General features: G+C 49.9%; 1 protein-coding gene across 1 annotated transcript in view; it reads left to right on the forward strand.

The window, feature by feature from the left end:
- The first annotated feature begins 12456 nt into the window (after positions 1-12456).
- DCHS1 (dachsous cadherin-related 1) overlaps positions 12457-16873 on the forward strand; it is a 20708-nt gene continuing 16291 nt past the window's right edge. Inside the window, exon 1 of the mRNA XM_006770072.2 lies at positions 12457-14361. Within this exon, the coding sequence (XP_006770135.1) occupies positions 12574-14361 (1788 nt within the window). The 5' untranslated portion in view covers positions 12457-12573. The remainder of the gene's footprint in view (positions 14362-16873) is intronic.

Below are 16873 nucleotides of genomic sequence, written 5' to 3' on the forward strand. Positions count from 1 at the left end.
ACGTGTGCGCGGGGGCAGGGCCTGGGGGATCTTTGTGTGCGTGTGTCCTCGAGTCAGGGTGTGTGTTGGAGGGAGAGCGCCCGGGGTGCGGGGTGCGGGCAGGGTGTGTGTGCGTGCAGGGGCTGTGTGAGTGCGTGTCACTAGGAGGCTGTGTGCCTGTGTGTGTCTGCTGGCTGCGTGTGTGTATGTGCGTGTCACTCCGAGGGTGTGTGGGTTAGAATGAGTGTGTGTCATGGTGAGTGAGTTCCTGTGAGGGAGTGTGCGTGTGTATGTGCGTGTGAGTGTGCGTGCGTGTGTTCGCGCGCGTGTGTGTGTGTGTGTGTGTGTGTGTGTGTGTGCACGCACGCGTCCGCACACGTGTGTGAAAGGGAGAAGTGGACAAGAGAGAGAACAGTGAGGACTGCTTAAAGTACTTCAGGACTATTGTGGGAGCCATGTGTCAGAATGTGGAGGATTGTGTGTGTGTGACAGAGACAAACTGAGAGACAAAGAGACTGAGGGGGAAGAAGTAAAGAGCAGCAGAGGAGAGACAGGCAAAGCCTCAAGAGGAGGCCGGTCACCCAGGTGGATGCTCTGAGTTTGTGTCCAGGACACCTGGGTCAGTCCTGCGCAGGGGACGGGAGAGGTCACCACAGGCCTGGTTCCACGTGGAGGGGGTGGGGAGAGGGAGATCCAGAAGCACAATGAACTCAGTGTGGCGTGGGCTGGGCCCGCAGCCATGGGGTTATAGGCCAGAAAAATATTGTTGCTTATGTCAACTCCTCAAATACCCACAGGGGACACAGTCATGGCCCCACTCAACCCACAGGGGACCCAGTCCCAGGCAACACACACATTTAGAAGAAATGCCTTCAAAGCCATCACACACGCCCAGAGAGCACTGTCAGAGCCAACACACACCTATGGAAGATGCTCTCAGGACAACACACACCCACGGTAGGAATGATACAGCCAATACATTCCCACAAGATCACTGTCAAGACCAACACATACTGTGGGGGGCACTGTCACAGCAATGCATACCTACTGGAGTCACTGTCACAGTCAACCCATCATCTAGGTTATCCTTCTTCAGAGCTGCATACAAAACAGGTATCCCGGAGCCCTGACACTAACGGGGAGCTGTATTGCAGTCACCCTTACCACACACCCACTTGTACGAACCATAGGAGATACACTTTTAGGTGACATGCACATACCACAGAGTGAGCTGTCCCAGCTGCTAAATAAACTCCCATTAACTTATGCTGCTCACACCATGACTCCTCATCTATAGACTGCCAGGCTTACCCTCTTCAGGCCTGACAATTTGAGGGCCAGATTCAGTCTTTCTCATGCCCTATATCCCGTCGTAGTTCTAAGTGTCCCTCCAAAACTTCAGCCGCACAGATCCTTAGCTCCTGTTACCTTCCTCTCCCTTCCCAGAACCACTCTGTAGAACTGGTCCGTCTCTAAAATTCTAAACTTCTGCATTCCCCTCTCTACCCAAAACCTCCAGTGTCCTTCCAGCTCTCAGATGCCCTCACTTCCATTATACTTATTCTTCAACTCATAACGATCTTTTGCCCTTGACCTCTTTGCTTTCTCCTAATCTGCCCCTTGACTGGCTTTGTGCTCTTCTTCCAATGTGTACATGTAGGACCCTCCCTTCAACCACTCCTTGGTCACCCTTGGTTACATTGTCCTTGAGCCCACCCATCCCACAAAATCTTAACCCTAGCTGGAATGAGCTTTCAACTACACCAAGTGATGCTTCTATAAATTCATGCTTCTATAAATTCCACCCTTAACTAGGCCCTCCATAAATAAATAAATAAGTAAATAGGTGATTTGTTTTATTTTTGTCACACCTCTCAACTAGGCCCTCCATAAATAAATAAATAATAGGTGATTTGTTTTATTTTTGTCACACCTCTTAACCTCATATCCCTCACCCATTGTTTTCAGCAGATTCTTTAGTCATTTGCTGGCTCATTCATTTAACAAACACATGTTAAGCACTTATTCTGTGCCAGGCAGTGAGGTAGGTGCTAGCATTACAAGGATGGACAAATGGACATGGTCCTTACCTTCATGTAGCTTACAGGTCATGGAGTGAGTGCTATAACATGGCAGCACGTAGCCAGTGTAGAGAGGTCAGAAGAGGCTTTCTGGAGGAAGTGACATGTAAGCTTCAGTTTCATGGATAAATAGGGAGTCAACCAAACGAAGGTGAGGTGGGAGAGATGGAGGTGAGGTGGATGGGTGGAGAATATTCCAAGCCAAGGGAGCAGCATGAGAAAGCCCACGTGAAGAAAGTGATATATGTTGGGGTATAAAGCAATCCAGTGCGCCTGGCACTAATAGCACTGTGTCAGGAGAGGTGATGTCTGGGAGAGAGAGGTCGATGGAGGGTTAGTTCTATCATGCGTTCTTATAGTTCATAGGACAAATATTTATCTAACCCAAGAATAATGGAACATCACCAAATCATTTAAAGTCGTGGTGTGATATGATCAGATCTGTTTTAGAAATACCACTCTGACAGCAGTGTGGAGACCGGAGGGAAGAGACTGAAAAGCGGGGTAGTTGGCTGCTGCAGGAACCCAGGAGGGGATCTCGCTGGCCTGAACCGGAGTAGTGGCAGTTCAGAGGGAGGAAATAGATGGTTTCAGGAGCTCTTTAAGCAGTGAGGTCAGCAGGGCTCAGTGATAGAATGGATGTGAAGATTGAGGAGAGGAGGAGGTAGGAACACCTAACCTGGTCTACTTGAACACTGAGAAAATGGAGGCCACCCTGCTTAAGTTTCTCAAATTTCTGCCTCTTCCCTCAAATTTCATCTGCATCCTCCTCAACCTCTTCTGTTTTCCTGTAAGAATGAGGAGGCAGCTCTTCTATATATGACCTGTCTTGCCCATGTCTTCAGTTTCTTTCCATATACCCAGTCGTCCTTTGAGCATGTGAATAGCCTCCAGTCTCTCCTACCTTCCTTAACCCTGTAATATCCAATTAACCAAGAAACTTGCTTTGCTTCACTACCACATTTTGTGAGTGTCTTCTGCACAGAGCTGCTCCCATTTCTTCATTCCCATTTACGTCTGCCCTTCCAGTGTAACTGCTAGCCCTAAGAGAAAGTGGCCTCTCACCTGCCAAATCTAGGGACGCTTTTTCAAAAGTCCTTAACTGCTTGACCTCTTGATGACCATTCTCTTCTATTTGAATCATTTTTGTCTGGTGGCTTCTGAGTCGTTATTTTATTCTATGAACACTTAATGAGCTCTCATGTGCCAACCACACTGCTAGGCAATGGGAATACTATGATGGAAGATACTATTCCTACCCTCAAAAAGTTTAAAGCTCAATAGGAGAAACAGGCAAATAAACAGATGATTACTGGTACAGTATGGTGGGAGTATGTGCATCTCTCTCCCAGAACTCCTGGCTGTCCCTTCTCAGTCTGCTTTAGGGGGTCTGTTGGGTGGCCCCTAAATGTTACTGTTCCTTAGGGTTCTGGCTTGGACCTTCTTATCACTTTACTATATACACTCCTCTGGGTGACCCATCTCATTCATTTCCAGGACTTTAATTATCACTTATTTAAGCTGATGACTCCCAAATATCTACCTCTTTCAGACCTCCCTTCTGACTTTCAGACCTTCATATCTGCTTCCTACCTGATCTTTACTATATTGCTCACAAGCCCCTTAAAATGTCCAATCCTGAATTAATCATTCCTTTCTCCCCAAGCCATCCCCACTCAGTTATCAAGCTACAAACCCAGAAATTAACTGTAGCCACTCCCTTCTCCACATGTCTCATAACTCAGAAAGTCATTGGAACCTGTTGAGAGATCCAAATCTGTTGGGCCAGGTGCCTACTGGGATTCTTGGGGGGAGTGAAAAATGAGGAAGCTGTGACCTGCCATCAGGCCACAAGGCATTACAGTGCCTTGCCATTCTCTCCACTCCACCAGGCCCCCTTCCCTGGAGGTGCCATAGGCAGCTCCTTTCTCTAACGCCCCCCTCACATACATCCACTCCACACCCTCCAGCTCCTGGCACCCTAGCCCCTTCTCCTCCTCATATCAAGTTCCCAGATACTTGTGCTCTTGCCTCTTCCCTCTCCTGCCTATCAGTGGTAGTGGGAGCAAGACTGGACTCTCTAGTGCCCTGGTACCTGCAAAGCAAAGTTCCTCTGAAGGGATTGTGCTGTTGGATCCCTTCTTTTTCCTGGCTTCCCATTGCCTGCCCCTTCCTTCATTTCCAGTGTCAGTATTTCCTGGATAACCCTCTGATGTCCAGGCATTTTCACCCAATGCCACATGGGAAGGACTTCTTAGTTCTTGTGTCCCCTGGTGAGAGGGTACTTCCTCCAAGAAGTCCACCTGGAACCCCAGGCCTGAGTCAGGATGCCCCACTGTGTTCTGCTTAGCATACTAGAATCTCTTTATTTATGTTTCTCTCTCTAAGCTACTCAAAGGAAGGAGCTGTTGTCTTTCAGGGCCTAGAATTCCCATAAGGTTGGTGAGGAAGGAGGAGGGGAGGGAGGGAGGAGAGGAGGGAGGGATGGAGGGAGCAGGGGTACACATCGGACCTTCCAGCCACACCATTTCCACCTGGATGACCCTAGCTTCTCTGATCTCCCCTTTCCTCAGGTGAAACGGAGGTAACATTAAGAGAGTGGCTTTGAGGATTCAGAAAGAAAACAACTATTAAGTGCTCAACTTTAACTTAATTTTATTTCTGTCTCAGTCCCTCTACTGTGCTTACCTGCCCCTCAACCTCCTACCTCCCACTTCCCCAAACTTGTTCTTTCCTCTCGACATCTCTGGGTTGCTGCATCTTCAACTTCTCTGCTAGCTCCAGCCGCATTGGCCTCCTCTGCAGTCCGGACTCCGCCGGTCAGGGTCAGAACTTAGGACCAGGCCCTTGCTGCCCGTCACCACCACCCCTAGATCTCTCACCATTTCCAGGTCTCCCTACCTGTGGACCCCACAAAGGCAGCAGGGACTCGATCTCTCCAAGTCACTGCTATTTCCCTACTGCTTAATATGGTGTTTGGCAGATGGTAGGTCTTCAGTAGATATTTGTTGTATAAATCTACTGATGAATCATTTCACAAGCATGCCCTAGGCCCGCCTCTCCCTGCTTTTTTTTTACTTTGTCTTCTGCAGTCCTCCAAGCATCCTCAAGTTCCATCCCCTATATCACCACCTGACTCCATGCCCACCTGGACTGACAACTACCTCATCACTGATTTTCTCTCCTAAAGCAGAAATTCGCTCATTTTCCTTCCTGGATTTCCAAGCCCTCCAGCAGAGAAGCAGTAGTTTTAGAGTCCATCAGGGCTGTGTTCCAGCTGTCTCTCTGCTATTTGCTCTGAGCCTCAGTTTCCTCATCTGTGAGATAGTACTTATCCCAGGGTTATTTGTGTGTCCAGAACACAATAGCAGCTGATATTTATCGAGGCTTCTCTGAATGCAGACACCGTGCTAAGTTTTTATAGCACTCATTCATTTAACTCTGTACATCCATAAACTAGGCCCTTAAATCCCCATTTTACAGAAGAAGAAACTAAGAGTTAGAAAGGTTAAACAACTTTCCCAGGGTTACGCTATAAGTGGTAAGTCAGAATTTGAACTCAAGTCTGACAACAGAACCTATCTTTTTCTTCTTCTTTTTAATCCTTACCCAAGGGTATGTTTTTTGGGTTTAGAATGGAGGAAGAGAGAGAGAAACATTGACCGGTTGCTTCCCATACACACCCTGACAGGGGATCTAACCCACAACCATTTTTCAGCGCACAGGATGACACTCTAACCAACTGAGCACCCATCTTCTTAACCACTGCAATACTAGTTCATGCTTGCACACTTATAAGACATTTACTGCGTGCCAGACACTGTTCATACTGGGAACATAGTGCAGTGGTATTAGTATCATCCTTATTTTATAAATGAGGAAATGGAAGCACTGAGAAATTAAGTGGCTTGCCCAAAGTCACACAGCTAGCTAGTGTGAAGCTGGGCAAAAATCCAGTTGGTTTGGTCCCAGATTCCACATCTTCACCACTATCCTGCCCTGCTTCACTGTGATGTATTGCCTTCCTATTCTGGGAGTTCGATAAGTGTGCATTGGTGAATGAATCTATGCTGACATCTTTTCTATGGCTACTTATTAATCAATTCATTCTCTCTCACTTCCCACTGCAGTAGGGTTGCGCCCTATGGCTCCCTTACTGTTCTCCCCAAGGTCACTAGTGAACTCCTCATTGCTAAAGTCAGCAGCCACTTCTCAGCCCTCATCTTACTTAACTCTGCTGCCGATCTTTCCCTCCTTGTTGAAATGTTTCCTACCTTCTGTGATACTGTCTGTTTCTCCAAGAAGAATAAAGTATCCTCAGTCTGCACTTTATTTATTTTTTTATTTTTTCAGTCTGCACTTTAAATGTGACTATTCCCCAGGATTATGTCCTAGACTCTCTTCCCACTCATCTGATGGTCCCCACACCCATAGCTTTCCGTTACTCCTGGATTTGTCCAAGTCCAGACCTCTCCTAGGCTCCAATCCAGCTGTGCCTGGGACAGTTCCAATGGGGAATCCCAACAAGCACCCCAAAATGGCTTCTCCTCTGTGGTACCCTAATGGCACCACTTTAGTAACCAGGCCAGAAGCCTGGGAGTCGGTCTGGAACCCTTCTATTCCCTCATCCTTCCTGAAGAGTCAGTGGCCAAGTCTTGTCAGCTTCAGTTCCTTGCATCTTACTTCTCTGTGTCCTTAACCCACTGCTCCTGACCTGGGCTATTACAGACACCTCATACCTGTCTCCCGCCTGTAAGTTCTCTTCTTCAGGTCTCCCTTAGCTTGCTGGGGACTCTCTCCCCACAACTCTCTTGTAATTTCTTCCTCTCTCCATCTTTCCCTTCTCCCCGAATCCCAAGCAGTGTGGAGTGATAGTCCTGGTTTCAAATTGAGACTGTGTTAACTCAAGGAAATTGTTTCACTTAGAGCTTCAGTTTCTTCAATGGAAGGCGGGACACCTTCCTCACAGGGTTGTTATGATGATTAAACAAGATACTGTCTGTGAATTGCCTGGCATAGGGCCCAGCACACCATAAAAGCTCAGAAAATAGACTTTCTTTCTGCTTCCTCTGCTCACATCCGTCCCAGCCTCTCCCTGAGGTGCCTTCTGGGAGCTAGCCCTCGGGAGAGCCAGGCTCCAGGTACTGCCCTGGCCACTGATCACTGTCCCTTGGGAAGCCAGTTTGTCATCCTTTTCCTCCCTCTCTTTTCCTTATTCTCCTCTCTGCCCCCTACCCTTCCAGCTCTGTCTTCTCCCTCTATCTACCTCCCCATCCCATCTCTCCAGGCCCACTGTTCCTGTCTCTGACTTACCTCCCCTTTCTGCATTAACTCCACTCGCTTTCCTTGGCCATGTACACTCACTCTCCCTCAGTCTTGCTTCCTGTCATCCACCCACTGGAACTCTTTCCTCTCTCCCTTAGGCCTGGCCCTGTATCTCCACCTCCCTTTGCTCACCTAAGCCACCCGCTTCTTCCTCCAGTTCTGTGCCACTCTCGCTTTAGTAGCTCTCCTCCTCACCCTGTTGTCTTTCTGGTCCCTGCCCCTCCCTGGCGCTGGGACAGGAAGTTGAGGGAGGAGGCCTGAGTGGTGCCAGCTCCCCCAGCCTGCTTCCCCTTCTGTACCTCGGGCCACTCCTCTACTTCCTCCTGGAGTATCCCCTTCCCTCATGGTCCCCCTATTCCTTCCCCAACCCACTTTTCCTTCCTCTCCCATGTATCCCTGCTCCCAGGCCCTATAGACACACAGGCGGCGGGTGGGGGGAGGATTGACATCACATTGCAGGCCCCAATGAACAGTCTCGCCCCTCCCCCTCCTAATGAGAACCAGCTGTGGTTCCAGAGGCCCAGATGTGGGGGTAGAGGGGGAGAGCAGGATGGAGCCAGAGGACAGAGTAACAGGACGGGGACAGAGTGAGGGCATGCAGCAAGACAGAACTGGGTGGGAGAAGAGGTGTGAAGATCTGGGGAAAGAAAAGATAGATCTGGGCAGGAGGCAGGACAGACAGATTGGGGAAAGACAAGATGATGGCTGATCTGGAGGAAGGGATGTCTTAGGGAAGAGGCAGTGAGAAACACTGGACAGATGGGGGAGATGGTGCTGAGATGAGAGCTGGAGAGAGGATGAGACAGTCTCGGGAGAGAGTCTGGAGTTCGAGTTTGGAACTGGAAGCCCTGGAGCAGGAAGTGGTGAGGCAGAGTCCAGACAGAGGCCCCAGGGACCTAGAGGTCACAGCTGCAGCCGCAGAGCTGACCACGAGTGCCCCGGCAGCATGTGTGAGAGCATGCCTGCGTGTGGGTGGGTCTGCAAGTGTGTGCGCGCGTGCCTGTCTGTGAGACTGTGCATGTGTGAAGGTGGGTCTGTCTGTGCGTATGGGAAGGTAGTGAGTGCGTGGGAGTGTGCCTGTGTGTATACGTGGGAGGGGTGGGGTATCTGCTTCCCCATGTGAATGTGCCTGTCCATGTGAGGCCTATGAGAAAGTGCCTTTTTGTGTGTGTCTGTGTGTATGCTTGCATGTGAGTGTGTGTTTGGGGGTGGGGGAGTCCATGTGAGTGAATTTGCACATCTGTGTGTGTGAAAACATGTTTCTCTGTATTTGTGAGGAGGGTACCTGTGTATGTGCCCTGGTTGTGTCTGTTGTAGCCTGTCTAGGTGTGAATGAATGTGTGTTGAGTGTGCTTGTCTGCAAGTAAGTTAGTGCATGTGTGGATCTGTGGCTTTATGAGTATGCACCTTTGTGTGTCCACTGTGAGAGTGTATTGGGACAGTTGGCACTGGAAAGGGATCCAGGCTAGGTGATGAGGAGGGCCCTAGGGTCTACACAGTTTGGAAGAAGGGGCATCTGCCTGAGTCTGAATCCCTCCTCTTCAAAGTTGATCTTTCACCTGAGCTTTTATCTCATACCTTTCATTCAAAAAATGCATTGATCATGTACTCTGTGCCATGCTCTGTGCTATACACAAAAGTGAATAAGATCCAATCGTGGCCTTCAGATAGCGGACATTCTGTCTCTGGGTGGGGAGGCAGAGTTATAACAGTGTAGTAAGTACATTGACCCTACTGTCCATTCTCTCCTCTCCCCACCAACCATAACTGCCTTCTCGCTACTGACTGACTAAACGGACAGAACCAACTTTTAACCCTGATGTGGAGCCCAGTCTCTAGGCTTGGGCCAGCCTGTACTTTCAGTCTCTCCCCTCTCTGAATGAGGCCGATGCTCACTCTGACCTTGTTCTGAACTTCTCTGGCCTGTTGTTCCTTAGGGCAGCTCCATGGGCCCCTCAGACTTGAGCCCCGGGGAGAGGGATCTTAGTGCACACATAAGAACCCCAGGACTCTCAGAGAGCATCTACCTAATGCCCAGCTCTGGGCTCCTTGCTTCCATTGCCTCTAATTCTCACAAAACCCCACAGAGTAGGTCTTACCAGAGCCATTTTAGAGATTAGGAAAATAACAGGGACCAGACTCAAATCCAACTCAAACTCTGGAGATCCTGCTCTTTTTATAGCCTCACACAGATGGAAGAGGGTCGGGGCTGGGAGTGTACGAGGGGGGCCAGAAACTCTCCTTCCTTAGCAAGACAGGAAGTCCTAGAGCAGAGCAAATCTGTATAGACCCAAGGACACACTTTTGTAGCCACAGGACTGACCGTGATGTCTCAAGGGCACAGGCTTACATGTGTTTGTCATCTTAGTTGGCATGTCCATGATTGTTCTCTCTGTGTCGGTAGGTGAGTGGGGTGGTGTGCAATTCTGAGGCTCCAACCATTCATTCAGCACTGATTGCCTGCTGACACTATACCTCTACTAAACGCTGGAGAATCAGAGACTAAATAGGACCTTCAAGTTGCTGTCCTCAGGGAGCCTCCAATTCTGAAGGGAGGCAGACACGTAAACAAATAAGGGCTGCTGTGCAATTAATGTCAGTGTGCACCAAAAGCAGTGGGAGCCCAGTAGAGGGTCCAGCTGGCTCTGTAGGAGGTGATGGAGATGTAGAAGATTCCACAGAACACAGGACATTTGAATTGTATCTTCAAGTTTGAGTAGGAGATGACCACTTGGAGAGGATTTATAGGGGATATCTCAGACCGAGAGAACACTTCATACAAGACAAGGAGTTGGGAAGGAACACGATAATGGTTTAGTGTTGGAATGCAGAGTATGGTGGGAAAAGGAAAGGGAGGGCACACTGGAGAGGTTGGCAGGACTCAGATCAGGAAGATATATGAAGGAGGCTGGACTTTATATTTTTGACCAGAAATTAGACACTATACCTAATGTCTATGAACCCTTGAAACTACAGACACAGTTTGTGTGTATTGTATCTGCATTTTTTTCCCCTAGAGAGGCAGTAGTTTCTGCTCTAAGTAATGGGGAACCAGTGGAAGCCTTTTGTCAGGAGTGGTTTTTTGAGAGCTGTGTGGATACCTCTGGTCAGGTGGAGATGGATCAGATGGTCCAAGCCAGAAGGTTGGGGGGCCAGTAAGGAGCCAAATTGAAAGGAGAGATGATGAAACTGGCACTGGGACAGCAGCAGTGGGAAGGAGAGGAAAAGGCACCCTTGAGACATGTCTAGTTGAGATGGTTAGGTTTGGATAACTAATTGGAAATAAGACTAAAGAAAAGCAAGGAAGCCAGGAGAGCTTCCAGATTTCTGGCTTGGACACCTGGATGAGTGGTGGTGCTGTTCCCAGGAAAGGGACTGGAGGTAGAAAATCAGCTTGAGGTGAAGGCTGGAGTTCTGCTGTGAAGGAAGTCCAGACATGTGTCTCCAGAGCTAGAAATGGAGTTCAGAAAGTTATTAGCAAATAGGTGGTATATAAAAAAATGATTGATATGCCCTAGCTGGTTTGGCTCAGTGAATAAAGAGTCAGCCTGCAGACTGAAGGGTCTCGGGTTTAATTCCGGTCGAGGGCACAGGCCTGGATTGCAGGCTCGATCCCCAGTGGGGGGCATGCAGGAGGCAGCCAATCAATGATTCTTTTACATCATTGATGTTTCTAGCTCTCTCTCCCTCTCCCTTCCTCTCTGAAAGCAATAAAAATATTTTTTTAAGAGGTTGATACATTTGAATTGAAGGCATGGGAAAGGATAAGATCTCCCAGGCAGAGTGTGGAGAGGGGGAATGATGTGACTAGGATTGAGTCCTGAAGAGAACCAATTTTTTTAATCTTCAGCAAGGATATGTTTTTCATTGATGATGATGATGATGAGAGAGAGAGAGAAAGAGAGAGAGAGAGAGAGAGAGAGAGAGAGAGAGATATCAGTTGCCTCCCATATGTGCCCCAACTGGGAATCGAATCCACAACCTAGGTATGTGTCCTTCATGGGACGACACTCCACTAACTGAGCCACCCACCCAACTAAAGAGCACCAATTTTTAAAGGATGGGTAGAGGAAGAACTTGCACAGGAGATGGAGGAGTGGACAGAGAATGGAAGGAAGAGGTGGGGTCGCCATGTGAAGCCAAGACGAGTAGGCTGCAAGAAGCCAATGACCACTAATCCAGTGTTCCAGAAGGATACAGTAAGAGGAGGATTAAAAAAGTGCCCATTAGATGTAGGATATAGAAATGAGTGGGAGCTTAGTGAAAGCAATGTCATAGGAGAGGAAGCCTCACTTCATAGAGGGTGGAGGGTGTGAGAAGTGAGAAATTGGAATAAATGAATCAACCTTTCAGAGAGAGTTCCTCTCACTTAGTCACTAAATGCCATCTTGAGGCTTTAGGTCTCCTCCTTCTTAAACTTCAGCAACATTTGAAACCCTGGCTCTTCTTAGCCTCAGAGCACCTCCCCTCTCTGGCTTTCTGTCTGTCTCTCTCCCTGACCAGTTAAAGATACCTTTGTCCAGCTCATGGTTCAGGCCAGAAATTTGTCCATCATACCTGACTTCTCCCACTACCTCTTCCTTTGCCTTCAAACAGTCACCAAGCTCTGTCTATTCTACCTCCTGCAGACCTAGCCACTTCTGCAGACCTTTCCACTACTGTCATTTTCATTGCTAACACTCATCCAAGTCACCATCAAAGCAATGCCAGCGCCTGGGCTCCCACAAGTGTGTTACAAGCGCTGTCCTAAGATAACCATCTTCACAACATGTAAGTCAGATCTTGGCACATCCCTTCTCAAAATACTTTCATGGCTTCCATTTGCTTTTAGGATTAAGTCAAAACCATTAGTATGAGTCCCTGCCCCATTTGGGAATCTGAGGGCATTCAGACCTGAAAAATAGGGACAAAACAATCTGCTGAGAGCAGGGTCAGGCTGGGAAGGGAACCCGCCAGGGAAAGATGAGTGGGTCCTGAGGAGTCATGAAGCAGAGGCCTAAACCCCAGTCTCCCTGAACTGTTGATCCCTTCCGCCTCATGACCTTTTCCCTTCTGATTCTCTCTCAGGTCAGAGAGCCTGCACTGGAGCCAGAGCTCAGATTGGACCTGATCCAAAGCCTGAGATCAAGCTGGGCCCAGAGCCTGGCCTGGAGCCAGAGCCCCAGTCACATCTGGTCTTGCGCCTGTCATGCCGAAGGAGTTGGGCACTGTGCCTTCCTGCACTGGCATGCAGGGCCCCGGGCCCCTCCCCCTGCTCCCACTGCTGCTACTGCTGCTGGGGGCCAGGGTGCCAGGAGCCTGGGGTCAGGCCGGGAGCTTGGACCTGCAGATTGATGAGGAGCAGCCAGCAGGCACACTGATCGGGGACATCAGTGCAGGGCTTCCGGCAGGCACGGCAGCACCTCCCATGTACTTCATCTCTGCGCAGGAGGGCAGCGGCGTGGGCACAGACCTGGCCATCGACGAGCACAGCGGGGTGGTCCGTACAGCCCGTGTCTTAGACCGTGAGCAGCGGGATCGCTACCGCTTCACTGCAGTCACTCCTGACGGCGCCACCGTGGAAGTTACTGTACGAGTGGCTGACATCAATGACCATGCTCCGGCCTTCCCACAGGCTCGTGCTGCCCTGCAGATACCTGAGCACACAGCTCTTGGCACTCGCTACCCGCTGGAGCCGGCTCGTGATGCAGACGCTGGCCGCCTAGGAACCCAGGGCTATGCATTGTCTGGTGACGGGGCTGGAGAGAACTTCCGGCTGGAGACACGTCCTGGTCCAGATGGGGCACCAGTACCTGAGCTGGTAATTACTGGGGACCTGGACCGAGAGAACCGCTCACACTATATGCTGCAACTGGAGGCCTACGATGGTGGTTCACCCCCTCGGAGGGCCCAGGCCCTGCTGGATGTGACGCTGCTGGACATCAATGACCATGCCCCAGCCTTCAATCAGAGCCGCTATCACGCTGTGGTGTCTGAGAGCCTGGCCCCCGGCAGCCCGGTCTTGCAGGTGTATGCGTCTGATGCCGATGCCGATGCCAATGGGGCTGTGACGTATGAGATCAACCGGAGACAGAGCGAGGGTGATGGACCCTTCTCCATCGACGCACACACGGGGCTGCTGCGGCTGGAGCGGCCATTGGACTTCGAGCAACGGCGGGTGCATGAATTGGTGGTGCAGGCACGGGATGGTGGGGCTCACCCTGAGCTGGGCTCGGCTTTTGTGACCGTGCACGTGCGAGATGCCAATGACAACCAGCCCTCCATGACTGTCATCTTCCTCAGTGCAGATGGCTCCCCCCGAGTGTCCGAGGCCGCCCCACCTGGCCAGCTTGTTGCTCGCATCTCTGTGTCAGACCCAGACGATGGTGATTTTGCCCACGTCAACGTGTCCCTGGAGGGTGGAGAGGGCCACTTTGCCTTAAGCACCCAGGACAGCGTCATCTACCTGGTGTGCGTGGCTCGGCAGCTGGATCGGGAGGAGCGGGATGCCTATAACTTGCGGGTTACCGCCACCGACTCAGGCTCACCCCCACTGCGAGCTGAGGCTGCCTTTGTGTTACATGTCACTGATGTCAATGACAACGTGCCTGCCTTTGACCGCCAGCTCTACCGACCTGAGCCTCTGCCTGAGGTTGCACTGCCTGGCAGTTTCGTGGTGCGGGTGACGGCCCGGGATCCTGACCAGGGCACCAACGGTCAGGTCACCTATAGCCTGGCCCCAGGCAGCCACACCCGCTGGTTCTCCATCGACCCCACCTCAGGCATCATCACCACGGCTGCTTCACTGGACTATGAGTTGGAACCCCAGCCACAGCTGATTGTGGTGGCCACGGATGGGGGCTTGCCCCCTCTCACCTCGTCTGCCACAGTTAGCGTGGCCCTGCAAGACGTGAATGATAATGAGCCTCAGTTCCAGAGGACTTTCTACAATGCCTCACTGCCCGAGGGCACCCAGCCTGGAACCTGCTTCCTACAGGTACACAGTGGGGTGCTGCTATGGGCAGGAGAGGATCCGAGGGCCACAGGGGAGCTCAGAGCAAAAACTAAGCCTTTTAGGTGCATCTGTTGATGGTGACTTATGCCAGAGGGTTTGGTCCTATCCTGTGAGCTCCAAAGTCTGTGCAGAGGGTAAGGGTTAGTGAAAAGAGGAGAGAGCAGGGTGCAAGAGCTGGGTCAGGCAACCTTGGTAGTTGGAATTAAGATTGGGTCTAGAGAAAAGGTGTCCTATGATGTCAAGAATTAACTTACCCACTATAAGTCCAGCACTGCTGGGCCCTGGGAACAAAGAAAGGAGACGGTCTCGGTGGAGAGACACACCAGTAGCTAGTGCTGTAGCAGGCTGCATATGAGCTGCTATGGAAACCCAGAGGACAAGCCTTTGAAGAACCAATGAGACTTTGTCAAATGGATAATAGAGTGTGTGAATAGGGGCTCCAGGCCTACAGAAAGAGCTGCAGAACACCATGTGTTCAGGGGACTTCATTGTTCAGATGAAATTGTGCTGATGAGAAAGAGTTGGAGGGAGATGGGACAAAATTGTAGACAGGAACCATATTCTAAGCTTTGACTTTATCTTAAAAACCATAGGGAACCCTGGCCAGTGTGGCTCAGTAGGGTGGGTGTTGGTCTGTGCACCCAAAGGTTACGGGTTCAATTCCTGATCAGAGCACATACCTAGTAGGGAGCATGCAGGTGGCAGCTGAACAATGTTTTCTACTACTCTCACATCAATGTTTCTCTCTTCCTCTCCCTCTCTTTCTAAAAAAATCAATTAAAAAAATATTTTTTAAAAAACCATAGGGAGCCAATGAAGGGCTCTAGGCAAATCTGACATGTCTTTATTGCTTTGGCTGCACCATGGAGTATGGATGCCAGAGGGGAGACTGGAGGTAGGATGGTTTCTTAGGAGACTAATGCTTGAAGTCTTTATGTCTCAGAAGTCCACCAGACCCCTGAACATCTTCTCAGGGGCTCCCTGTCAACCTAGACTTCCAGGCCAGTGCTTGGGCCTGGCTGGCCCTCTCCCTTCTGGCCAGACTTAGGTTATTTGCCTGCCTGCTGCTGTCCAGCTCCCACCCACACTCTCATGCGTTTACTGTCCCTCTTGGCCCAGGACCAATGGGCTAGGGCTTCCAAACTTCTTTCTCCTCACTAGTGCCTGAAGCAAGAGGGCAACTCTCCAGGTGGTTTCCTGGAGTTTACTGTTAGTAACCATAGGGAAGCAGGCATAAAAATAACCAGTGGGTGTCCATAATGGTTACAAGAAGTCTTAATATTTGATTCACTCAGCATACATTTAGAGTATCTACCAGGTGCCAGTCATTGTGTTAGGGACACAGAATACAGTAATGAATGAATCATTCAACCCCTCTCCCCCAACACCACCAAACACACAATTCATGGAGTTTATAATGTAGAGGGGAGATTCATGTGCAAAGAAACAAAGAAAACATCCATGATGGGGATATATGTGAGATACAGAAAGGAAATATGAATGTCTTCCCAAAGGTGAGGATCCTTGAGCTCAGACTTAAAGGGTAAGCAGTTTATGAGGGGACGGGACAGGGGAAGGTACCAAGCAGAGGTGACATGCACAGAGTGGGAGAGGATGACTTGTTTGAGGGTGTGAGATGGGAGAGTGGGAGATGAGACTGTGCAGGGAGACCAGACAGTGAAAAGTCCAGCCAAGCCAAGAGGTGTGAGCTTTTTCTTTAGGGAACATTGAAGCTTTCTGAGTAGAGGAGTAATCTGATGATATTTGTTTTCTCAAAAATACTTTGGACCATCAGTGTAGAGCACTGGTCCACAGCGTGAGGTGATTTTGCCCTCTGGAGGGGACATTTGGCAATGTCCAGAGACATTTTTATTGTTACAATGGGTGGGATGCCACTGGTACCTAGTGGGTATAGGCCGGGGATCCTATAATGCACCACAACAAAGAGCTGACTGGTCCAAGATGTCAATCGTGCTGAGTTGAGAAACCCTGGTGTAGAGGAATGATGGGGGACCAGACAGCTATGAGATGTGAACTTAACAGTTCAGGGGAGAGACAACCCAAGCCCAGGTCAGGACAGTGATAATGGTGATGGAAAGAAATAGACAAATAGGAGAGATAATGAGGACTTACTTAGTCCCTGGTTGATTGATATACCGGGAGAGGAAAAGGAAAGAACACATTTCTGGCTTGAGCGACTGTGTGGATGGAAGAGTCATTAGAGAGGGGTTTGGAATGGTCATGACTTTAGTCTTGGACAGGTTGGATGTAAGGTGCCTGTGGGGACATCCAAGTGGAGATGTTGAGCAGGCACCTCACAAGTTTGGAGCTCAGAGGAGTGATTGGGTCAAAGTATAGACAATGGTCAGAGCCACAGAACTGGAAGAGAAAAGGCCAGGGAGAGATTCCAGGGAACAAAAACTTGTAACAACGGGCAGAGTAAGGGGAGGTCAAAGGAAGACAGGGGGGTGGGGAAACTGTGGGAGAAACTGGA

Source organism: Myotis davidii, unplaced genomic scaffold, assembly GCF_000327345.1.
Source record: "Myotis davidii unplaced genomic scaffold, ASM32734v1 scaffold484, whole genome shotgun sequence".
Classification (NCBI taxonomy): domain Eukaryota; kingdom Metazoa; phylum Chordata; class Mammalia; order Chiroptera; family Vespertilionidae; genus Myotis; species Myotis davidii.